Raw genomic sequence first — 24,965 nt, 5'->3', positions numbered from 1 at the left:
GTCTGATCCGATTATATCGCCCCTTCTCGGATCTTCGCCTTTGCACATGGGGTTAATCTCATTAGACATGCTCAAGGTCATTCGCCATGCCAGTTTTCGGGCGTTGTTGGCCCAGAATAAACCAGATGGATCAGATATGGGACGTCATGTGACGCCTAGCCCGCGAGCCAGCGGTTCGCTCTGTAAAAGTGGCATCACATCATGAGCATCTTTGTTTTGTTTTTGCTGCCTTTAAGCAATTTATCAGTGCATTTAATGGTACACAACGCTGATGAGGTCAGCCATATTGTCGTGTTAAATTGTGACCCCTAAAATAGAATTTTTAGGTTTTTTCCCTCAAACGACTACGGTGGAACATGGATGTTTCCTTCATTACTGGACTGTAGTACGGCCATTCCCTACATTTCATCCAAAGCAGAAGTGGTTAAATTTTTAAAATGTATAAAGTGTACGTAATAGGTACGGAATTTTTTTGCAGCGTAGTTTATGAAGTCCTTGGGGATAATAAGGTTGTAATTAAAAACGCTTCCAAAGAATCTCTAAGTTCGCCTCTTAATGTTTGAACAGTGAGATCAACTTTGGTACCTTAATTACGTGCCATGCTTGTCAGTTTGCTTCTGTTCATAAAATTGTGTGTACACCTTGCTGTGTTCTCGCCCTGTGATGGTTGTTTTGTAACTGTGGGAACAATGGGGCCTTCAGCCTCTGTATAGCAGCTGTTTTTCATTGCTCCAATGATTCAAGGGTGGAGTAGATTTGTAATAAAGGCGTAACCGCTCGTGTGGCTGGGTACTAATAAGTAATTACTTCCTTATTTCCTTTCCCATTGCATCTTCTGTCCAGGAAACGCGCACACTGCGGGAGAAATAAATCACTTCCCTCGTGTCATCAGCGCACGAGGAGCACGAAACTGCAGTGTGAGGTGTGCTCCTACTGCAGTGTGCAGTGGGAGTGAGAAGTCTAGATTCCAAGGAAATTTGGCTGCTGAAGTGATAAGTTTTAAAAATATGGAGAGATAAATGTGCATTGTAATGTGCGCATCGCCAACCTATCATAATTTTTTCTCTTCTAGCCAGGGCAGAGCAGCAGACAAGATGATGATTTCTTTCTACGCAGTCCGAGCAGAAGAAAGGCGGCGGCGAGGTAGTGCTGGATACGGGGCTGTCGGAAGAGGACGAGCTCGGTTGCTTCGGCCGCAAGTGCTTGGCCAGCGACCAGTGCTGTCGCGGCTCCGTGTGCGTCGACGTAGACGGCTCCAAACGTGAGCATCTGGGGCTTCTTTCTGGGCTTAGCAAGGAATGACATGCAGAGACTTTGCGAGAGCTCGATTGCCTAGTTGGAGAGGGGTCGAGGAACGCGTGAAAACCAGGAAGTCGCTTGAACACTGCCACATCAAGCAGCTTGTCAACAACGCCCGATTGGACGGAGAGGTTCCGCAGAAAGCGCGACGCCGCCTCAACGTAAACATAAGAGGAGATCGAGGATGAGGAAGTGAGCATAATCAATCCTCTAGATTGTTTGCTGCGCCCTTGTGTGTCCAACTTATGTCTTCTCAGACCTTGGAAATCCCAGGGGAAGCGTGCTATGGTGGTCGTAGCCGCGATATGTGGATCCTGCAGAAGGCAGCCTTTTCGTTTTCATGCGAAATCATTACTAGTCCCATTACGAGAAAAGCCAGCGTCGTATGTGTGTGTGTGTTAATGCATGTACCCACGTGAGTGTGGCAAGAAAAATAGGGTAACGTCATCAAGCGGCCGCATGACGCGCATATCAAACACAGAATCCCTATTTCAGACAGTCATATACATGTCTTTCTTCTGATATACTTCCACTGGGCGACCTCCATGTGGTGACATTTGTATAAAAATTGTGACGTAACCGTTTGTCGCACACCGTTCCGAGAGGTGTCATGCAATTTTTCGTTGCATACAGCTTACATGGGCTTGTAAAGTTGCAGATAGCTTGCTACAGGGATTTGAACCGACGACATATGCACATTTAATTGTATGCCTTCCTAGACTCTTCACGTTTTCTCTTAAGGTGCGGTTGAGGCGTCCACCGAATGTCAAACAGTTACCTAAGCAATTGCCATTCGTCAAAAACCATTCGTAAAAAATTGTGACGCCACATATATCGCAAGTCTTACAGCGATCCGGCTGGTGTCATACGCGCATGCATGTGTTGGTTGTGTCATAACTCGAAAAAAGAAAGAAAGACTGAGCCCCTGAAATACTCAACTCACGAACCCCAACAGAACTTAACTATGCGTCCGTGACATGTTTTCCCCTGCACGTCATGATTCTGCCGCCGCAGTGGCTGAGTGGCTATGGTGCTCGGCTACTGGCCCGAAAGACGTTGGTTCGATCCCGGCCGTGGCGGTGGAATTTCGATGGAGGTGAAATTCTAGAGGCCCGTGTGCTGTGCGATGTCAGTGCACGTTAAAGAACCCCAGGTGGTAAAAATTTCTTTAGTGCTTCACTACGGCGTCTCTCATAGCCTGAGTTGGTTTGGGACGTTAAACCTTCATAAACCAAGCCAAATAATGAGTCTGCCGATTTTTTGTAGTTTGGCTGGTAGCTTTGCATTCTTGGCTCTGCCAAGAAACACAAGCACTTTTACAGAAGCACTGTTAGAGGTACACGCCTTTGTCAGTCTTTGTTCTTGTGCGCTGCCACAACGAGCATCGTCTCGCATGTATTCGAGCAACAGGTACACGCGGTGGGCTGTAAGAACAAGGCTAAAACAAAATAGAAAAATGGCAACATCAGTCACAATGAAAACAGCGCAAACTTAACGAAGGATGCAGAAAGGAAAGACTAGACACAGGCGCTGAACTAACAACTGAAGGTTTATTGCTCCGACACCTCGGCAAATATACTAAAAGCATTAAAACAACAAGAAAGATAATACATGATTTATAAATAACCGAAGCAGGAAACGGGCAGGAAATCATTGTCGTTGAGCTGTCGAAAGGAAACAAATTCCTTATCCAGAGGGCTATGGACGGTATGCTGACACAACGATCTTTTAGGCTCTCGATGTTTTGGGCCTCAATAATTTCTCGCGCGATTTGGTCTCCGCACCAGCTCAGCAAGCTCGTGTCTCTCAACTGAGGTGTGCATTTCCAATTCCGACAATGGACGCCCAGGTGGCGTGAAATGAGCGTAGTCACTTTTCAGTTGTGTTGTGAAAGTCACCTGTTACAGCATCTGCCGGTTTGGCCTACCTAAGCATGGCCATAAGACAAAAGAATAAAATAAAGTGCGCCTTGAGCACAGGAAACAAACCGATTGCGATGATTTGTGGTGCAACCAAAGTATCGGCGACCCATCTGGTTTACGCGCTTGCTTAGGCTAGGAAAGCGATCCGGAGCTGAAAAAACACATCTATTCTTAATCATCGACTATTTTCCTCATGGGGTGAGAAATCTCGTTTGCATAAGGAATCACAGCAAGCTTTTTATCGTTCTCCCTTTGGCGTGATTCTTTTTTTATTCAACATGGCATCGGCCAGTGAGGAAAAGAGCGTGAGCGGGTAACCAGTCTGCACAAGTCGGCGCGTCTGGTTGATAAAGCTCTCTCCAAGCTTATGGTTGCATGACCTTTGCACTGCATTATAGAACCAAATATTAACAATACTGCTATTAACTAGCTTTGAGCGTGCTCAATCAGAGGGCAGAAGAGGTTTATTTGGCTCTAGGCTCAAATGCCCAGCACACATAACTGTTATAATATATTCTTAATTATTAAAACCGTATGAATCCATTAAATGACAGTTCGTACGTAACAACCAAAGGAACCGGGATGCTGGAAAATTTACTGTGAACTTTCGTAGCTTCGAATGGAAGGGGCTCATGTTCGCATTCTAAAATGGCAAGAAAATCGTCGACAAATCGGAAGATCTGCTTCACATTGCTACTTTGGAAGAGCCTGTGTAACGCTTTGTCATGCATAGCTACGTGAAGATCACTGAGAACGTGGGCAACGGAAGGGCCTATACATATACCATTTTTTTGTAGGAAAAGCGAACCATTATCCTCTGCGAAAGTCGACCTTAAGTACGCAGAGAGTAGCTCGAGAGAGCCGGCACTTGAAATTCAACTCTAGTTCTGGAGTTTTACAGCTCCATGCTCCACAAAGATCACAATTGCCATGTCGTGCTTGCTGAACCTATCACTCTCCTCTTGTCGGAGGAGAGGAACCAATGCATCTGTGTTGCTGCTCCCCCCCCCCCCCCCCCCGCCCCACTTTCATTTTCACTTTATTTCTTCGTCTGCTATATAATTTACTAAGCACTGTCTGAACCGGAGCTGGAGGCTAGTGCGGGGTTCAGAAAGAAAAATACACGTACGCAAAGACACAGCTTTTGTGCATACATAAAATCCCAACAACACCGGCGAAAGACCAATAAAAATATTCTTCAAGATTAATTTCATTATTGTGCATGTTAGTGCAGTCCAGAAAATCTAATCAAAGCAACACGCCACAGCCGACAGAAACCGAATATGACTGCCACCTTGATAAAATATTGATCCTGAGATAAGTTTCACAAACTTTTTTTAAGCCTTGCCTAGGTAGAAAAGTCCGGTGCGGAATGGCAGTCGACGCGTGAAACCCAAGACAGGTGGTAGCCGGAAGTCTTGGGTTGTTTTATCGCAATTGTGGTTGCGCGCCGCGCTTTCACTACTGCTCCGCTGCCGGTGCTTGCGGAATTAGTTGTGTGCCACCATTTATTTAATACAAATTTCAGTTGGAGGGCAGCGCTTGTTGTGTGTTTGTTACTCCTGTCGTCCAGCGTCAATTTTTCGCTGTAAAAACATCACTTCCCTAACTAATAGTAGCAGCATGTGATGTGTCTGTGCAGTTTGTTCGTGGTACGCTAATGTCGGGTTGATGCTGAGTTCCTCACAAAAGACTTCGTTTTATTGATGTGATCACTTGACCCAGCACTTGTGGCCGCTGAAGGGAGGTCAAGACGTTGGAAAGTATTATCCTCTTTCGTTGTACTTAGTAGAAAAAGTTCAGTTTCCGAAGACACATGAAAAAAAAAGGTCACTTCGGCGACCCGCATTAGAGGAATGCGAAAGCTTTGATTATTTCCTTAATTCATTCTTAATTCTGCCATAATTCGTTACTTTAAGACAAAGTGGAAACTTGGGTAAGTTGGTTGGACACTACCGACGCAGCGCAAAAGACATGAGGGCAATACCGGCACACGGACTTCAGCGCTGTGTCCGTGTGCTCGTCTTGTCCTCGTGGTTTTTGCGCTGCGTCGGTAATGTCGTTACTTGTGTCATTTAATTTAATTCACACATTAATTCTTCATACACACTAAATTATTTGCTCAGTGCCCATTTAGGGTTTTCAAATTTGGCGCCACGCTTTGGTTATGTCCACACTTCCGGTTTTATAAATTTCGCGCCACGGGGTGCTTTAGCTCCGCCCACTTTTTGGACATATTTGGCTCTAATTAACTAGTCACTCTATCAAGATAATTTTTTTGCTTGCGCAGCATCCTCACATCACCCTCTTTCGATTAAAAGCACTCGTTTGACGCTCTCTCTTCAGAGTTGACAAAACTGCTGCCAACACATTTTGAGAACACATTCTGGCGACACGATCTCACCAAAATAGCCTAGTAATGCTTTCTCATTAAAAAGCGCGGGACGCATGGCATCCTCATTGCACGTTGTAGCACCATGTTCTACGTTGGGAGAGAATGACGCAATCTCTTTAGCAGTCGCGTGTGCAGCCCATATACTACACAGCCAGGTGTGACGTCACTGTGACGTGGTAACACGACTAGGGCGCCATGTGGTGGCTTCATGACCGGTGCGACTGCAGTGCGATCACAGAAGCCGCTCCGAGAAACTAACCTTGTGGCCCGGGGCCAACGCCATGCCGCAAAAAAGTCGTAGCAACGGCTCCCGCCGCAAAATTGAAAACAGAAGCCGCGGTGGCCCAGTGGTTAGGCCGCTCGGTTATTGATCCGGAGTTCCCGGGTTCGAACCCGACCGCGGCGGCTGCATTTCGATGGAGGCGAATCGCTAAGGCGCCCGTGTGCTGTGCGATGTCAGTGCACGTTAAAGATCCCCAGGTGGTCGAAATTATTCCGGAGCCCTACACTACGGCACCTCTTCCTTTCTTCTTTCACCCCGTCCTTTATCCCTTTCCTTATGGCGCGGTTCAGGTGTCCGCCGATATATGAGACAGATACTGCGCCATTTCCTTTCACCAAAAACCGATTTTCGATTTTTTTCCAAGAAGCAGCCAAAGCGCCTATTAGGGCAGCTGACCATTGAACGCGGCCACACGTACGGTAAAAGAGCCCTTATATGCTGTCGTTTTGCGCCAGTCAAGGTGCCTGAAATGAAGCCGAGTGACGTCACTGTGGCACTCCCTGCATATCCGCAGTGGGCACCTGCCTGCCGGTGTACGGCCAGCGTGAGGGCGAGACATGCCAGCAAGACACCGACTGCGAGCGAGGCCTGAGCTGCCTCCAGCCCAGGCCCATTGCCGGAGGCGCTCGCCGGGTCTGTCAGCAGCGAAACCGGGAGATGCGCAAGAAACAGTTCAGTGAGTGCTCCTGTCGCGGTCGTCAGGCTGCGCCTCTTTCTTTCCGAGTTTTAGCGAAGCGGTTCGACATATAGGCCTCGCATCGAGGAAGCAAAGGACACAAAAAGCTGTTCTTACTGATGTGTGCTCTTGCATGGACACTGTGCCTACTTTTTAACAGCGAAAATGAAACGCACGGGCGTTTGCTTAATGTGAGCATAAACAAAATGAGAGACGCTCATATGGTCTTTTGCGATCAATTCTGCAAACAGAATGTACATATAGGATTTTGCTTTTCCATTTATGCTATTCTATTTGGTACTTATACGGTAACTGCTATTCCTGTTTGGCGTATCCTATTTCATAAAAGTTAGGTCTCTTGACTTGGTTTACTTTCTCGGGATTTTATGGATCGGTAAGGACTTTGTGGTTTACGCTTGCTGCATTTAGACTTTGCTTTACTTTGGCTCGCTAATAATTTTGAATGCTTTTATATTTGTTGCACTATAGGCATTTCGCCTTAGCGTGCCGCGTTTGATCAGCTGATGACGAGCGCTATAGTCACATGACAAAAAAACTACGGAGACACTTTGTGGGCCTAAAGTGTGCATGGCGAAAGCCTTCCTGATTACTGTGTCACCTTGACTGCCTGTTGCTATACCGCTGCTAGAAGCAAGCGTGAGTGCGCCGCGCCCCACAGCTGCCACTGAGGCGAGCAGCGCGACTGACGTTACTGTTGCTACGCGCACATGCGCATGCGCCGCCTGCTGCTGGGGGTGCGAGGAGGAAGCGCACCAGTGAGGGGGAGGGTAGCAACTGTCACTGCTCCAAGATGAGCCGGACGGACACCGCCACCGCGAGTATGAGCGCTTAAAGGCTTTCTCCTTAAAACGCGCGCTTGCTTTCGGCGCCGCTTGACCTCCCTCCACTCTCGCCGCTCGCGTGGTGGCGTCGCGGCGCCTGCCTCTCCGCCTCTGCGGATGCTGCAGGAGCCGGGGCAATGCCGTGGCATATTGCAGGTTGCGCGTCCGCGCCGTGGGTGCCGCCACGGTCGAAACAATTGCAGCGATCCTGGTATCGGCGGTAAGCGCGACCTAAGTAAAGCCCCATAAAAGTAATATTTCTCGAGCAGAGTAGATAAAAAAAACTTGCTTGTGAACTAAATTGTAACCAGCCATAAGTATTAAAAATAAAATATCAAAGAAATGACTTGCGAAGATGACACATCGCGTCCTCGCCGCAAGCGCCGCCGCTGCAGACGACCGCGCGGTCAGCGTGGGCGAAATTACGAGAAACGAAACTTTAGCCTGTCCGACGCTGCCGACGCGACATATACACAGGAGCAGCGCAGAGTAGTGCAGCACATCCGGCAAGAGTGGACAACGCTTCTTCAGTGTTCCTGCCCACCTCAGGTATTTATGAATTCACTGCACATTATATCCTCCTTGGCGTAACAAGTTCACAAAACCGTTTCCTCCTTCGTGCCTTTGTTTTGGCCGCCGTTGACCGTTGCGATTTGAAATTTCCGATGGAATACGGTGAATTTCGCCTGGTGCCGTTTACTGCAGCGGCTTTGCTTTTGCGAGATGCGTTTAAAAAGTACGTTTAGACTCATAAAGCAAAAATAAGGGGAAGTGTTGCAGTTCTAGATGGCCCGACGCGGCATTGCCCTTCTTAAGGCTGGGACCGTTCGCTACTTTGCTTTGCTTGCTTACATTTGTGTGTGCCTCAGTGTCTGGCTTAATCTTAAGTGTCTCGCTGTTACAGTTAGGTTTAGGTCTTATGGAATTTAGCGATTGAATATATATTACGTGCGTGTTGTTCGTGCGTGTTTTCTGCAGCCGCGATGTGAGCGTCGCAATTCAGAATTATCGTGCAGGCCTCACTAACACCAGTAGGTTGGGGCAGCGCGCTGAAAGTCGAAAGCGCGCCGTGAGCTGCGTATAGAATAGACGTCAGAGTTTTTTTCTAAGATGCACAGACAGCTTTGATTGGCGATATTCGTGCTGAACTCCCTAGTGTGCCTCGCGGAAGCGTTGCTCTAAACTATTGTGTACCGTAGTGCTGCCGCTCCAGACGCCGCTTTTACATGGTACAACCTTCCGCCTGCTCTAAGCAGCGTAAATTTCCCTCAGCCCTCCACACCGGCTGTCACTGAAGTTTCTCGCTCTATGCGCGCACGATCGACCATATACTGGAGGGCACCGAACTCTCCTCAGTATTCCTATCTCGTGACGTATCTCTTACCTCCTTCCTTTCTGTCGTGTCTGCTTTCGTGAGGCTCCCAGAAACAGTTTCGCCTAGTTCGTTATGGCTTTTTCGCGGTTTCGTGGCACTTCCGCCGGTTGGGGGAATGGGTGGCCGAGGGCGCTTTAAGGTCTTTATAAGCGAGGCGGCGCCTTTTGCGCAGGACACTTTTTTTTTAACTTTTTCTGTACCCGTCTTCTCTCCTTTTTTTCACATACGCAATGCAAAGCTAGTTGAAGGAAAATTACACCTGAACACTAAAACACCCGGTTTCAAGCATCCTAAAGTGCATTTGTTCTTTTTCAACAGGTGCTAGGCCAAGGGCAACCATCAGAGTCCCCACAACAGCACCATAGAACTCGCCCTATGACGGTAAGTGCACAAAGATAACATGAAAATTTATTGCAAAATGGTCAATTTTTTCATTTGCATAAAAAACTACGCACCGGTAGCCTTGATATTTTCGTCATGGATACCGAGAAGTCTGTAATAGTGCATCAGTTTCACTTTAATGCAAAAATTTATTTCTTGATTCTTCAATTTGCATAACTCTTACAATTCATAAAAATGTACATATGTTCAGACACAGCTGTGTAAATACTTATGCTATTTATTATTTTCAGAACAAAACTTATAGGCATACCTGCAGTCATTTTGTTCACAAAGTTTTTAAATTGCTGATAATGCAACATATATAGAGCACTCGAGATACCAGTTGTCTCGCAGCCACGTTTACCTGAATGTGACCCGTCTAGACTTTCTAGCATATCAGATGTGGGAAATGCGCACCCAGCCCCTGCCGCCTGCATTCGATTACAGCGGCAGCTAACAAGAGCATCCTAAGCTGAAAGTGGGCGCAGCTTGCCGTTGCACTGCCTACACTGATGTGATGACCCTTATAATGCGCAGGTCCACACGGGACGGAGAGGCAAAGAGACACCGTATGGCTCAGTTTAAACAAACAGATATATTCAATAATTACACATGATTAAGATTATACATCAGAGGCTGGGGCGTCCGAGCTTACGTGCCGACGACTTCATGGGGACGATGGAGTGGCTCCGGAGTTGAGCTCGAACGGTTGCTGGCAGAAGCTGCACGCCGTCGGGCTTCGGCGCTGAAGGACCCCTTGGCGAACGATGTCGTCCTGAGCGTTCTTCTTCCGTACTGCTTGTCGATTTTTATATCCTCTTCTCCCCACACTCCCTAGGGTGAGGACGCCCACGCCGGAGGGGAAGGAGGGGGGTTAGGGCTTTCACTTGGGCGCACAAACATACCACCGCACTTATAGTCTCGCCCCCCTCACGTGTTGAGTCCGAGGGAAAGAAGGTTGTCTTCGAGGTAGCGCATAGCGTCGGCTGTGGCAAGGCGTGCTCTGGCCCGCTGACAGTTCCTGCGGGTCACCGGCCTCCGTTCTCTATCCATCAACTGACACTCGCTCCTCAAGGTAAGGCGCGCTCTGGCCCGCTGACAGTTCCCGCGGGTCATCGGCCTCCGTTCTCCATCAAATGACACTCGCCCCTGAAGGCCGGAACGCGAGGTCACTAAAAGGCCGGGAAAGTGGTCCCTTGTCCTGGGATGTGCTCGGGAGGGGCCAGGCCCGCCGAAACGAGGCCGCCCCTGGAACCGCCACGGCAATTGGGGAGGGTAAAGCCCGTTTCCCCGCGGCGGCGGCGGCGGGTCCGGTTGGGTCCGGTTGGGCTTAAACCCCTTCGTTCTGGTCGTCACTCTCAAAGAGCATGGCTGGGTAATTGATGATGCCGCTGTCATCTGGGTCTCCGTCTACGCCGCGCCGTCGAACGCGGAACCTCGTAGCACACACAAGGAACGTCACACTGAGCATGGCACCACTAAGCTTGATGCGGTGCATGTAGACGATTACGCAGTAGACGAACCAGATACATAGAAAAATACAATGCGCCGCAGTCGCATTTTTGTAGATTTCGCGTATGTATCCAAATATAAACTAATACAGAACCAATTCTTTGCAAGGGTTGTTACTTCCTGTCAATGTTTCATAAAATTTTGCAATTTTTTTAATGAACTGCTTTCTTGCAACGTTTAAGTTATGTGGCTGTGAATTTGTGCTCCTTAGACGGGAAAATCTCACCATGACATGATGAACTTCACCTATGAGTGTTGATTTCTGCCTGAGCATATTCATGACCTCAAACAAAACATGATTTAGCATTACACGGTGGGTGATTAGTTGCCCTCCAATTGCACCCTAACAACAGTAATTTGTATGGGATGTAGGGTGCTCTGTGAGGTTTCCAAAAAGACGCGTTTTTGATTTCTTTCATATTTTTTTCAGGTGAAGCTGGCCCAGTGGCCTCAGTGGTGCCAGACAGGTCAGCGTTGGACAGGGAACGGTGACATCTGCACCGGAAGCACCAAAAAGCGGACAGAGGAGACGCACATCTGCGTACACCACTCAAATCCTCTAGTAGATTAAGAAACTGCATTCTCAATGCGACAGATACAGAAAAGTACGGGGCCGGATTAGAAAAAGGCATGAGAGAAGGCGAGTAACACATCAGGAGGCTCTAAAAAAATATGAGCCGCATTTGCTACAAGAATTTTTTTCAAATCAGGCTCTGCTCTTTTCCAAAATACAAAAAGCATTGGTAAAAACAAACCATTCGCTCTCAATTTGTTCTTTCACTCCCAAAAATCTTATTGCTTCTTTAGAGAAATGCTTCCTTTGCCGCATGTGAGGATGCTGAGGCGGTGGCTGGCAGACATCCCAATGACACTTGGTATCATTACAGGTGCCATGAATGCAATAGAGTCAGTTACAAATTATTGACCACTTCAAGACAAAGCATGTTGTCTTTTATTCGATGAAATAGCCTTGAAAAGAATTTTGATGTATGATCACTCGCAAGATATTGTTTATGGTCTATGGGAATTTAAAGTCCCAAAGCGACTCAGGCTATGAGGGATGCCGTAATTGGCTTCGTAGATGATGGGAATAGAAGGACGTCTTAAAAGGCAAACAAAGCTCTTGTTATGGCAGTGTCTGGCATATCAAGAACTTGGATTCAGCCAGTAGCCTTTGCGGCGGCCCACAAAGCATCAACAGCTCTTGCAATATATAAGCTGCTATTAGACTTAATTCAGTGGCTTGAAACAAAAGGCCCATTTGGCGACAGCAGTCATCTGCGCTCAAGAGTCGGAACAATGTCAGCCTGTCAATAATGCTCATCCATCCCATCCATAAGCCATATTTGAACACCCCTCACATGAGAGTTAGCATGCCACAAAAGTGTTCAGCAAACCTGTGTCTGTGGCACTTCTCACTCTCACCACCATTCAGGGGCTTCCTGTTGATGCCAAACTTACAGCAGAGTTTGCGGAAAAGGCAGATCAGCTTTTTGACAGCCTGAACAATTCAACCCTGAAAGAGCAGGATGACGAGTTGTGGTACGCATGTGTGAGGGTTCGGAACACCATTTCTTCCTTGAGTCGCCCATAAATAGGATTGCCCAATGGCATTTTGGTTGTCCTCTGGACAAGCGACCGCGCTACATCAAAGGTTGGCAGATTACAATAAAAGCCTTGTATCTAAAAGAAGATTTTCAATTTACTCCTCTTTTCACTCGTTGATTTCTGCTAGTCTCTTTGCAAATTTTTTTTAATTATCCATATAAAAAGGCCCTACTGAGGCACACAGTCTGCACCATTGTGTTGCCACTCTGAAACATATCTGGATTGGCAAAGTTTTCACACTTTCTCAGGGAGACTGTGAAGTGACAACAAATGCATTCTTCATCCACTTGGAGGGTGAATCCGTATTGATGTCTTGAAGCAGCGTACTAACTACAAGCCACAGCAGGCTGCAGGGCTCCAACTCATCTGACGTGCAAGGTTCTTCACAACATGCCCCTCGCATGGTATGTGGAAATGTGTACCTTATCGCTATCACTCTTGTAAAGAGCTTTTGATCTGAGAACTACTTAGTGTACATGTGGGAGAACATTGCTTGCAGGAGACGGAGGCTTTGTCCATGAGCGACACCAACTTTTCATACTACTCAAGGAGAATGGTGATGCTGAGCGCATTTTCATATTTGCTGCCGCAACCTCTGAAGAATGTCTATATTGTAATGGGACCGACAGGCGCAGCGGAGCGAAGAAGCGGACGAGTTCAAGCGGGACAACGAAGAAGCAGACGAAGTGCAGCTGGGTTTTTCGAACGACGCCTGTGAGTGTGCCCGTCGTGTCGCCGGTCAACCAAGACCAACAGACCTGTGCTTCAAATAAACGCCTTGACACTTGGTGAAGGTGCCTCGGTTCCCGTCCTGGTCCTCATCCTGGAACTTCGGAGTGGAACGCTCCTCGTCTCCGCCACCATGCCGGAAGGTCCGAGTGAACCATCGCAGCCCATCCCTGCCACCGTACTCTGTCACGGGGTGCAGCGCCAGCGTGACCCTTCTCCATTTAGTGGCACCGATGACCAAGACGTCGGCGATTGGCTGGCCTCCTATGAGCGCATCAGCACTTACAATCGGTGGGACGATTCCGTGAAACTTAGCAACGTCCTCTTCTACCTAACGGACGTTGCCAACCTATGGTTTCGCAACCATGAGGCCGATCTTCCCACCTGGTCGTCCTTTAAAACGAGCTTCGCCGACGTTTTCGGCCGCCCCGCCGTCCGGAAGCTTCGCACCGAGCAACATCTTCGTGCTCGATCTCAGCTCCCTTCCGAGATGTTCACAAGCTACATCGAGGACATCGTTGACCTGTGCAAGCGTGTCAACCCCTCCATGTCCGAAGGGGATAAAGTCAACCACATACTTAAAGGCATAGCCGATGACGCTTTCCAGATGCTGCTGGCGAAGAACCCCACCTCCGTCGCTACCGTCATCCAGCTGTGCCAAAGCTTCGACGAACTCCGCAAGCAACGCGCATCTACGCGGCAGTCCGGCACGCCTGCGGGGGGTCTTGCTGGCTTGGCCCTTGATGGCTCGTCTGCTGAGCAGTCCCTGTTCATGCAGCAGGTTAAAGACTTCATCCGCGAAGAGATCGCTCGCCAGCTTTCTCTGCTGCATCACATTCCCGACCCCGTCTGCCCTCCGCACGGCCTGGCGCCATCTCTCACGCCCACTATCCGTCGTGCTATTCAGGAGCAGGTCGCTGCAGTTCTGCCATCCAGTCCCCCACCTCCTCCTGTGGCAGCGCCGCTCACCTATGCTGAAGCAGTCACCGGTACACGGCGCTCGCCCACCTCTGCCGCCTACCCTAGCAGCCCGGCCTTTTATGATCCACCGCCGTCTATACCCCCGCCGCAGGTCCCGGTTCGTCGACCCCGCCGAAACCCTACGAACCCCTGGCGTACCGAGGACAATCGACCAATATGCTATTCCTGCGGTCTTCCGGGCCATGTCGCACGCTTTTGCCGTCAGCGATATCCTCGTTCTGGCGATTTCATGCGCAATTTCCGCTACGATTCCGGGCCGCCCTTGCCTAATGTCTCTTCTGCCTCCTCTACACATCGCTCCCAGTACCCTACTCGCCGCTCGCCTTCCCCTCGTCGACGTTCCATTTCTCCGATGCTCCACCGCCCGGACCCTCTCCCAGAGGAAAACTGACTGCCGCAGTTCAGGAGGCAAGAACTGCGTGTTTTGCCAACTTTTAAGTCCTCCGTGTTCTCCTGCTAACGTGATTGAGGTGTCTGTTGAAGGCGTCCCCGTTCTCTCGCTCGTCGACACGGGTGCTGCAGTGTCAGTAATTAGTGATGCTCTTCGCCGCAAACTTCGTAAGGTGACAACGCCGCTGTCTGACTTTTCACTATGTACGGCCACCTCTCAGCGCATCCACCCCATCGCAGCCTGCACGGTCCGCGTTTCTATCAACGACGTCGCCTATACCATCGAGTTTGTTGTGCTGACCGCCTGCTCTCACGATGTCATCCTCGGCTGCGATTTCCTCTCGACCCACCGTGCAGTGATTGATTGTGCCCGTGCGGAACTTGAGCTTTCTCCCCTGTGTGATGTTTCGTTGTGTGACCTACCTGTGCGCTCCGCTAAGCTTCTTGTAGCTGCCGACACCGACATACCTCCCTCCTCTTCAGCCCTCGTTCCGCTTCGCCCCGACTCTTTCCTCAGCGGCCCTGTTCTTTTCACACCTACCGCAGCAGCCACTCGCCATCAGCGCCTCCTCATTCCATTCGCCGTTGTCTCGATTTCCGATGGCCACTGCGACATCTATGTCACCAACCCATTTTCTTGCCCGTCGTTTGTTCTTCGCGGCGAATGCCTCGGCTCTATTGAAGAACTGGACCCTGCTCTTGCTTCCGAGTTCTCCGATACCCGTGCCTGCTCCCCAGTTACTGCCTTAGACTGTTGTGCGACAGCGCCCGATCCGATTTCCATCGACGTCTTTCGTCGTAACATCGCTCCCGACCTTCCGTCCGCTTACCGTGACCAAATCTTGGAACTTCTCTGCCGCTTCCGCAACTCTTTCGACCTTTCCCAGCCCTCCTTGGGGCGCGCATTGGCCGTCTCTCACACAATTGACACTGGTACCCACGCTCCCTTGCGTCAGCGACCGTACCGAGTCTCGCCGAGCGAGCGCCGCGTCATCCGTGACAATGTTGACGACATGCTTCGGCGCGGCATAATACAGCCTTCTCACAGCCCTTGGGCCTCTCCTGTTGTCTTGGTGACGAAAAAAGATGGCTCCATCAGGTTCTGTGTGGACTACCGCCGTCTCAACAAGATCACACGCAAGGATGTTTATCCTCTACCCCGAATCGACGACGCACTGGATTGCTTGCAGGGAGCGGAGTATTTTTCATCCCTCGACTTACGCTCCGGCAACAGCAGGTCCGGATGGCAGCGAACGACAGGCCGAAAACCGCTTTCGTCACCCCAGACGGCTTGTATGAGTTCAATGTCATGCCATTCGGCCTCTGCAATGCTCCAGCCACATTCGAAAGGATGATGGACACTATTCTCATTGGCCTCAAATGGGAAACTTGTCTGTGTTACTTAGATGACATTGTCGTTTTTTCCAAAGATTTTCCTTCCCATCTGCACCGCCTTCAGCGCGTACTCACTAGCCTTACTGACGCCGGCCTCCAACTGAACTTGAAAAAATGTTACTTCGGTGCAACGCAGGTCACAATATTAGGCCATGTCATCTCTAAAGACGGCGTTCTTCCTGACCCTGCCAAACTTCGCGCCGTCGCTGACTTCCCCAAACCAACCACCTTAAAAGAACTTCGCAGTTTTATAGGCTTATGCTCATATTTTCGCCGCTTCATCCGAAATTTCGCCAGTATCATCGCCCCTTTAACGCAGCTTCTTGCCGGCAGCCCGAACCTTTCGTCTTGGTCCCCCGCCTGCGATACCGCGTTCAGCACTTTACGCCGCCTGCTGGTCTCTCCCCCCATCCTTCGCCATTTTGATCCCGCCTGTCCGACAGAAGTTCACACTGACGCGAGCGGTGTGGGCTTGGGCGCAGTTCTTGCCCAGCGAAAGCCAGGGTATCCGGAATACGTCGTCGCTTACGCCAGCCGCGCCCTCACCAAGGCGGAATCAAACTATTCTGTCACAGAAAAAGAATGTCTCGCCATCATTTGGGCAATTGCCAAGTTCCGCCCTTACATTTACGGCCGGCCCTTCTATGTCGTCACATACCACCACGCCCTATGCTGGCTATCCTCCCTCAAAGATCCTTCTGGCCGACTCGCCCGCTGGGCTTTACGTCTCCAGGAGTTTGATATACACGTCATTTATCGCTCCGGCCGCAAGCACTCGGACGCCGACGCCCTTTCTCGTTCACCACTCCCATGCGAGTCAACCTCTGCCCTCGTCTGTGCCTACGAATTCTCTTCGTTCAACATCCCTGATATGCTCTCCGAACAACTGAAGGATCCTTGGATCACCTCGCTGCTAAACTTCCTGAACACTCCCTCGCCGCATCATTCGACCCGGACCCTTCGCCGCCAAGCCCACCACTTCGCCGTTCGTGATGGCCTCTTATACCGCTGTAATTACCTCCCCGACGGCCGGAAGTGGCTGTTGGTCATCCCTCGACACCTCCGTGCTACAATCTGTGCCTCTTTTCACGCCGCTCCACAATGCGGCCACGCCGGTGCACTGAAAACATATGCTCGCCTTCGTCAGCGATTCTACTGGCGAGGTATGTACCGCTACATACGTCAGCACATTCGGTCATGCACCGCCTGCCAACGTCGCAAGATACCTCCTGTTACGTCTCGCCTACCTACGACGCGCGGTATAGCCGGCGCGGATGCAACGGACGCCGCGGCTTCGTTCATCGCCGCCGCGACGCCTCCCGCCAAGCGCGTCCAGGCATGTTTCAGTGCCACGTGTCGTCGTGCGTGCGTGTGTGTGTGTGTGCTTGTTTTGCCCACGCTTGTCAAAGCGCGGCAGCCGGGGAGAGGAGCTCCTCAACTGGGAGGCGAGGAGGTCTGACCGGCGCCGGCCTGGCGGACGCGCCCGTCACGCCTGAACATGTTCAAGCGTCGCCGTATCGGATGACTCTTCCCAAGCCGTTCCCTCTTGCCCTCGACTCCGAGGGTATAAAAAAAGACAGCTGCGCCGGACGCGAGAGAGCCTTCGATTCCTTCCTTCGAGTAACGTGGTCGCCCTGACCGGCTGCTCTTTTGAGATGCCAGAATAAACAAGTTGTTCTGTTGCCAGTCGACTCATCCTTTGCCGGGACCTTCGGATGTTTCCTGCTTTGCCCCAGGCCGCCAGGCCAACGCTACCCTTGGGGCTTGCAACCCAAATGCAACAACTGGTTGCCAGCGGTGAGATCCCGACAACGGAGGCCAGCAGCGAAGATATGCGTTCAACTGTATGCTGAGCAGCACAACGACCATCCGGGAGCAGTGCAACGAGCACTGTGTGATGACTGGTTGCCTGCAGCGGAACGACTGCGCTGAATTCTTGGCTGCGAGGTTTGGTGAGTGCGGGACTTTCTTCTTCTGAGTTTTGCCAGGCTTTTGTTAGTGTCAGAAACAGAGCTGGTAATTGTGTTGTCGTTGCTGCCGGGTTAGTTTGCGGCAAGACAATAGTAGGCAGTAGAGAAAGCAGCATTCGGAGCAGCCATGGATTTGAAGTCGTTGCGCAAACCGAAATTGCTGGAGCTTGCAAGAGAGTTGGGTCTTGATGTCTCAGACAAACTCAGAAAACCAGAACTGCTAAGGGCGATTCTTGAGTTGGAGGCTGAGGATGACGAGCTGTCGGAATGCCTTGAGACCATTGAGGAGAGGGAGCAAAAAGAGAAAAACGAGCGCGAACGTAAAGAGCAAAAAGAGAAAGACGAGCGCGAACGTAAAGAACAAAAAGAGAAAGAGGAGCGCGAACGTAAAGAACAAAAAGAGAAAGAGGAGCGCGAACGTAAAGAGCAAAAAGAGAAAGAAGAGCGCGACCACGCTTTAGAAATGAAGCGTCTCGAGGTAGAGATGGAACGCGCTCGTAATGGAAGTCAGGCACACGGTGCAGGAGAACGGGTATCGTTCAAAATGACTGACCTGATGCGGCCGTTTAAGCTTGGAGAGGACATTGGTTTGTTCCTGGTTAACTTTGAGCGAACGTGCGAGAAGCAGGGGTTCTCTCGGGAAACGTGGCCACAGCGCTTGCTCACTTTGTTGCCCGCCGAGGCGGCCGACGTAGTCGCTCGCTTGAAGAGAGAGGAGGCAGAGGATTTCGACCAAGTGAAATCAAGTCTGCTAAAAAAGTACAGGCTGTCAGCGGAGGCGTTCCGTCGGAAGTTTCGGGAAAATGAAAAAGGCAGAAATGAGTCATATACAGAGTTTGCCTACAGGCTTATGTCAAACATGCAGGAGTGGCTCAAAGAAGAGAAAGCGTTTGGTGACCACGAGAAAATTCTGCAGTGTTTCGGGCTAGAACAGTTTTACAGTCGGTTACCTGAGAACGTGCGGTACTGGGTCTTGGATAGGCCAGACGTTAGTACAGTGGCTAAAGCCGCCGAGCTAGCCGAGGAGTTTGTGACGCGTCGGGCTCGCGGAGCTAAGGACGGTCAAAAGGGTGAATTTGGCTCCAAGTCTGAGAGGCCGAAGTTCACACCCATGAGAGCAAGGGGGGACACGCGTAGTGCGGATGCGAGTGAAAGCAGTCCGACCGAACGTAAGGAGACGGCGGCAGCCGAAGCCGAACGCAGAAAGCGGTTCGAGGCGAGGCAAGCGCGCGTGTGTTATACGTGCCAGAAGCCGGGTCACTTTTCGGCGCAGTGTCCAGAAACAAAAAGAGAAGTCGTGTGTTTGTCATTATGTAGCAATGACGAGAACATGAAGCTTCTCGAGCCTTACATGCGAGACTTCCTCGTGAACGGGAAAGAGTGCCGAGTGCTTCGTGATTCCGCAGCTACAATGGATGTAGTTCACCCCTCTTACGTAGAACCCGATATGTTCACGGGCGAGTGCGCATGGATCAAGCAAGCCGTGGAAGCTCATAGCGTGTGTCTGCCCGTAGCAAAAGTGCTTATTGAAGGACCTTTCGGAGCACTTGAGACGGAGGCCGTAGTGTCATCTAGGCTGCCCTCCCAGTACCCGTACCTATTTTCGAACAGGTCCGATCACCTCCTGCGCGAGAAGGGGCTTTTGTTTGGTGAGGCTAGCGTTCAGGCCTTAACCAGATCAGGAGTTCGGGAGCTCGCTGCAAAGGCGGTAGTTGCGGGGCCGACGTTGTCAAACAATGAGAAAGGGTCGGAGGCGCAGCAAGCTGATATTCAGAGCACGTCCGAACTGAATAAAATTGAGCCTGTAGCGTTGAAGGCACCAGGTACTGGAGAGGAAATGCCCGACAAGGGAAAGCTAGAAGAGCTTCCGGTCGAGCTTCCGGGACTAGGCTCAGTGACGAACAGGGAAGACACTGATCAGGTCATTAGTGACTTACTCAGTAAAGCACCGCTGTCGGCTGAGCAGAAAACCGAACTACACCAACTCTTACAAGAGTTTCAAGGTCAGTTCTCTGAGAGGCCTGGTAGGACTTCTGTCCTTACTCATGATATAGAACTTACCTCCCCAGAGCCAGTACGATCCAAGGCGTACCGGGTGTCACCCCGCCAGCGCGATATTATGGAGGCTGAGGTAAAGAAAATGCTACAGCTCGGTGTTATTGAGGCGGGTGAGAGTGATTATACCTCCCCTTTGATTTTAGTTGAGGTACCGGGCAAGGAACCTCGTCCTTGCGTCGACTACCGCAGGCTTAATTCCATTACTAAGGATCAAATTTATCCGATCCCTAACATCGAGGAGCGCCTTGAGAAAGTTAGTAGCGCTCAGTTTATTTCCACCCTAGATCTTGTCAGGGGTTATTGGCAGGTTCCACTTACAGAAGAGGCTAGTAGGTATGCGGCGTTCATTTCACCAATGGGAACATTCCGTCCTAAAGTTTTGAGTTTTGGTTTGAAGAACGCGCCATACTGCTTTTCAAGCCTCATGGACAAAGTGTTGCGGGGACAGGAAGAATTCGCTTTACCGTATTTAGACGACGTAGCGATATTCTCCGCCTCCTGGTCTGAGCATATGGCACACTTGCGGGCAGTGCTAACCCGCCTGCGCGAAGCGGGCTTGACAGTCAAGGCTCCCAAGTGCCAATTAGCACAGGCCGAGGTTGTCTACCTCGGTCACGTGATTGGACAGGGTCGTCGCCGCCCCTCTGAAATAAAGGTGGCCGCTGTGCGAGACTTCCCGCAACCGCGCACGAAGACCGATATTCGGTCGTTCTTGGGTGTCGCCGGCTACTATCAGAGGTACATCCCCAGGTACTCCGATATCGCGGCTCCCCTGACGGATGCTCTAAGAAAAACAGAGCCCCAAACAGTCGTCTGGAGCGAGACAAAGGAGAGAGCTTTTAGCGCCCTAAAGAGCGCCCTAACAAGCCAGCCTGTGCTACGATCGCCAGACTATACCAAAGGGTTCGTTGTTCAGTGCGATGCTAGTGAGCGAGGCATGGGCGTTGTACTGTGCCAAAGGGACAATGGAGAAGTGGAACACCCCGTCCTGTATGCTAGTCGTAAGCTGACCTGTCGTGAGCAGGCGTACAGCGCCACCGAGAAAGAGTGTGCGTGTCTCGTGTGGGCCGTTCAGAAATTGTCATGCTACCTAGCCGGCTCGAGGTTTATCATTGAGACGGATCACTGCCCTCTCCAATGGCTGCAGAACATCTCTCCCAAAAATGGCCGCCTCCTGCGCTGGAGCCTCGCTTTGCAACAATATTCCTTTGAGGTGCGTTACAAAAAGGGGAGTCTCAACGGTAACGCCGATGGCTTAAGTCGAAGCCCCTAACGTAGGAATCCGCCTCAAAGTTGTTGGTTACTGATGTTTTCTTCCTGAGGCAGGATTTTTAACATATTGCTTTTGTTTAGAGTTTCTAAGTGATTATGTGCTTTCTAGTGCAATTTTCCAATTTGTGGACGCGTTCTGAGTGCTGCTTGACTACTGTAAGGAACTAGGCAGTAGTATAAAAGGGGAAAGAGCCTGGCAGAGCTTAGTGAGGGTTGTCTCGTGCTTGCTGACTGAGCGGTTGCGTTTCGGCGTAGTTCTAACGCTTGCTGGGAACGAGCACAAAAATGGCAACTCTCCCGAAGTGACTTTACAGTGTCCTATGTGATCCTGAACCCGAGAACGAGGCCTTCTCTGTGCGCTGCGCTCAAGCAACGTCGAGGGACGATCGGTTTCGATTACGAGCATCATCGAGCGACATCCCTCTGGACAGCGGATGCAGTCCCCTGACCATCGGGATCTCCTTCTCCCGGCGGGGCGGTCTGTTACGTCTCGCCTACCTACGACGCGCGGTATAGCCGGCGCGGATGCAACGGACGCCGCGGCTTCGTTCATCGCCGCCGCGACGCCTCCCGCCAAGCGCGTCCAGGCATGTTTCAGTGCCACGTGTCGTCGTGCGTGCGTGTGTGTGTGTGTGCTTGTTTTGCCCACGCTTGTCAAAGCGCGGCAGCCGGGGAGAGGAGCTCCTCATCTGGGAGGCGAGGAGGTCTGACCGGCGCCGGCCTGGCGGACGCGCCCGTCACGCCTGAACATGTTCAAGCGTCGCCGTATCGGATGACTCTTCCCAAGCCGTTCCCTCTTGCCCTCGACTCCGAGGGTATAAAAAAAGACAGCTGCGCCGGACGCGAGAGAGCCTTCGATTCCTTCCTTCGAGTAACGTGGTCGCCCTGACCGGCTGCTCTTTTGAGATGCCAGAATAAACAAGTTGTTCTGTTGCCAGTCGACTCATCCTTTGCCGGGACCTTCGGATGTTTCCTGCTTTGCCCCAGGCCGCCAGGCCAACGCTACCCTTGGGGCTTGCAACCCAAATGCAACACTCCCCACTCCGCCGCCGCTCCTTTGCAGCCGTTACCTTGCCCTGGCCGTCCCTTTGACCGCGTCGGCATTGATCTTTATGGCCCGCTTCCGACTACTTCGGCTAATAATCGGTGGATAATCGTTGCCGTTGGCCATCTCACCCGTTACGTCGAAACGTCGGCTCTCAAATCTGCTACCGCAAACGATGTCGCTCACTTCATTCTACACAGTCTTGTTCTTCGTCACGGCGCCCCGAAAGAACTTCTAAGTGACCGCGGCCGTGTTTTTCTCTCGGACGCCGTCGAGGCACTGCTCAAGCAATGCCAAATCGTTCATCGCTACACCAGCGCCTATCACCCCCAGACCAACGGCATGACTGAGTGGTTCAACCGCACTCTGAATGACATGCTCGCCATGTACGTTGACACCGCCCACTCCAACTGGGATCAAGTGCTCCCGTTCGTCACACAGCTACTCAGACAACAACGGGGTTTTCTCCTTTCTTCCTCTTATATGGCCGGGAGCCTACATCCACCATGGACACCATCCTTCCTTATCACCCTGACCCTTCCGAGACCACCTTACTCTCCGAAGCTCACCTGTATGCCGAAGAATGCCGGCAACTTGCCCGCTCTTTCACCACCCAGCACCAATGGGATCAGAAGCACCGTCGGGATTCCCCGGACCCTCCAGCGTCATACCCATCTGGCGCCCTCGTTTGGCTCTGGGTGCCTTCCTCCACTCCCGGCCTCGCCACGAAACTACTGTCTCGCTTTCACGGACCTTACCGGGTTGTCCACCAAACTTCTCCGGTGACTTATATCGTTGAGCCGCTCGTTCCCTCTTCGGACCACCGTCGCCGGGGGCGCGAAACTGTGCACGTTGAGCGCCTCAAGCCTTACTATGACCCGCCCATCCTCTCCTCTCCTTAAGTCGCCAGGATGGCTCCTTTTTCGGAGGGAGAGTAATTGTAATGGGACCGACAGGTGCAGCGCAGCGAAGAAGCGGACGAGTTCAAGCGGGACAACGAAGAAGCAGACGAAGTGCAGCTGGGTTTTTCGAACGACGCCTGTGAGTGTGCCCGTCGTGTCGCCGGTCAACCAAGACCAACCGACCTGTGCTTCAAATAAACGCCTTGACAATATTATTAAAGGAATTCGATTCCGCTTTCAGACAAGAAATCACGTAGTTTGCCCAGTGCCCACATATCGAATGTGTGTAAGAATCTGGTTGAAAGGATGCCAAACCGGCAGTGTATGTTCTATTCAGTAGGCAGAAATCTGAAGATTTTTTAATTAATGTGCCACACAAGGCTACATGGGTACACCTCATTTATCAACAGAAGCACAGATACATCCCACCAGAAAGAAGCATAAATATACTGTTTATATTCATGACGCATCGTGGTACTGAATGATTAAAATATTTACTTTTTTATTGCTGCCTACGGCTCATGTGGTCTCTCTTTGTTGCACTGTTTATTTGCCATGTTCATAAGTGTTTTCTATTTTTTCATGTAAGGGGTGTTGTGGCTCTTCTGCTGAGCCACAACACCCTTCTGCTAAGCGTCTTTCACACACGCAGTTCACCACAGTGAGGGACGTGGCTGATATGCTAGTTTATAATTCTGCTCTGGTTGCTATATACTGTATTTTCTTTTGCTCTTGCCGCGTTACATCTTTTATGAAATGCAAGGTTGCTTTCTGGAGCTGTTGTGTGGCATGTTGGCTGAACAATGTTATGACTAGGGGTTTTGAATTTACTTATTACTGACGAATACTAACAGCTTACAAAAGGTACCAGGGAACTCCGTGTTATATGGCTTCTTTCTCCTCTTGTTCAACAAAGACATAGCCATACAGCCATCAAGAAATGCCAGAATTCAATTATTAATGATATCCTGTATGCTGACATCAGTCTCTATAAGGAGTCGTAGCGTGATTACTGAAAAAATAAAGTAGTGAAAATTAATGTGAGACATGCATGGCTTCAGCAGCTCCCAAAGTCCAAAAAGTACTCTGCAGAACCGAAAGGTTTTGTTGTGTATAATTTGCCATTCCCTGGTCATGACTATTTTTTTTGCTGTTGGGGAAATTAGCAGTGTCTGGAATCCAGTGCCAGCAAAAACAGGCTGGCTGAAGTTTTCGGCTGTGTAACAATTAAAAGGGTATACACATCACATGTGACTTGGTTGATATGTATGCTAGTGTAAAAAACAGGCATTCTCGAACTATGATAAAGTGCTATTTATACTGGCAGTTTAAGGAATTTCCTCTGCAAGTTGTAACATTGAGGGTTTTACGTCCCCAAGCAACCCATGCACTAGAAGGGACGTAGTACTAGTGGCCGGCATGTTATATTGGACGCCATAAAATGTGCGGGCACTGTATAGTACAAGGACCACTTGCAATTTATCATTTAGTAAATCACCCGAATTGTGGTAGATGCAATATAATGCCACACAGATAATTAGCGGCTTGTTATAAATATTGCACATTATATTTTTGTTATTTCTCTATGAGCTACTTATACGCAGGCATAATTTGGGTTACCCTCCAGTGTCACCACTGCAAACTGAATTAATGACATCCGGTTATTGTTGTGTGCAAACCACGGCCATAATTGTTCTCAAATTTTCAAAAATTCGTTTCTCAACTTGCCTTGGTCACATTTTCCTTCCCTTTGCGTCTACATTAAACAAGTAACCGAAATAGGGCGTGGCAGACGAGCCATGCCCTAAAGCGTGCAAGCCTGCAACTCATTAGCCTAGAGGTAAACATGACCATTGTTAGCAGAGTTAGGAGGTCAACTTTTCTTGCTGTCTTTACATGAAGCTGCATGTAGGACTGCAGCATATTATGT

The 24,965-nt window shown here is 50.3% G+C and overlaps 1 protein-coding gene across 1 annotated transcript in view; it reads left to right on the top strand.

Moving 5' to 3' along the window:
- Positions 1–24,965, top strand: part of spab (space blanket) — an 84,019-nt gene that overhangs the window by 51,515 nt on the left and 7,539 nt on the right. The window contains exons 2-3 of the mRNA XM_077628318.1: positions 1,117–1,261; positions 6,414–6,575. Coding sequence (XP_077484444.1) covers positions 1,117–1,261; positions 6,414–6,575 — 307 coding nt within the window. The remainder of the gene's footprint in view (positions 1–1,116; positions 1,262–6,413; positions 6,576–24,965) is intronic.

Source organism: Amblyomma americanum, chromosome 6 (genome assembly GCF_052857255.1).
Source record: "Amblyomma americanum isolate KBUSLIRL-KWMA chromosome 6, ASM5285725v1, whole genome shotgun sequence".
NCBI lineage: Eukaryota > Metazoa > Arthropoda > Arachnida > Ixodida > Ixodidae > Amblyomma > Amblyomma americanum.
The sequence above is the reverse complement of the archived record's forward strand: the minus strand, read 5'-3'. Positions and strand labels throughout refer to the sequence as shown.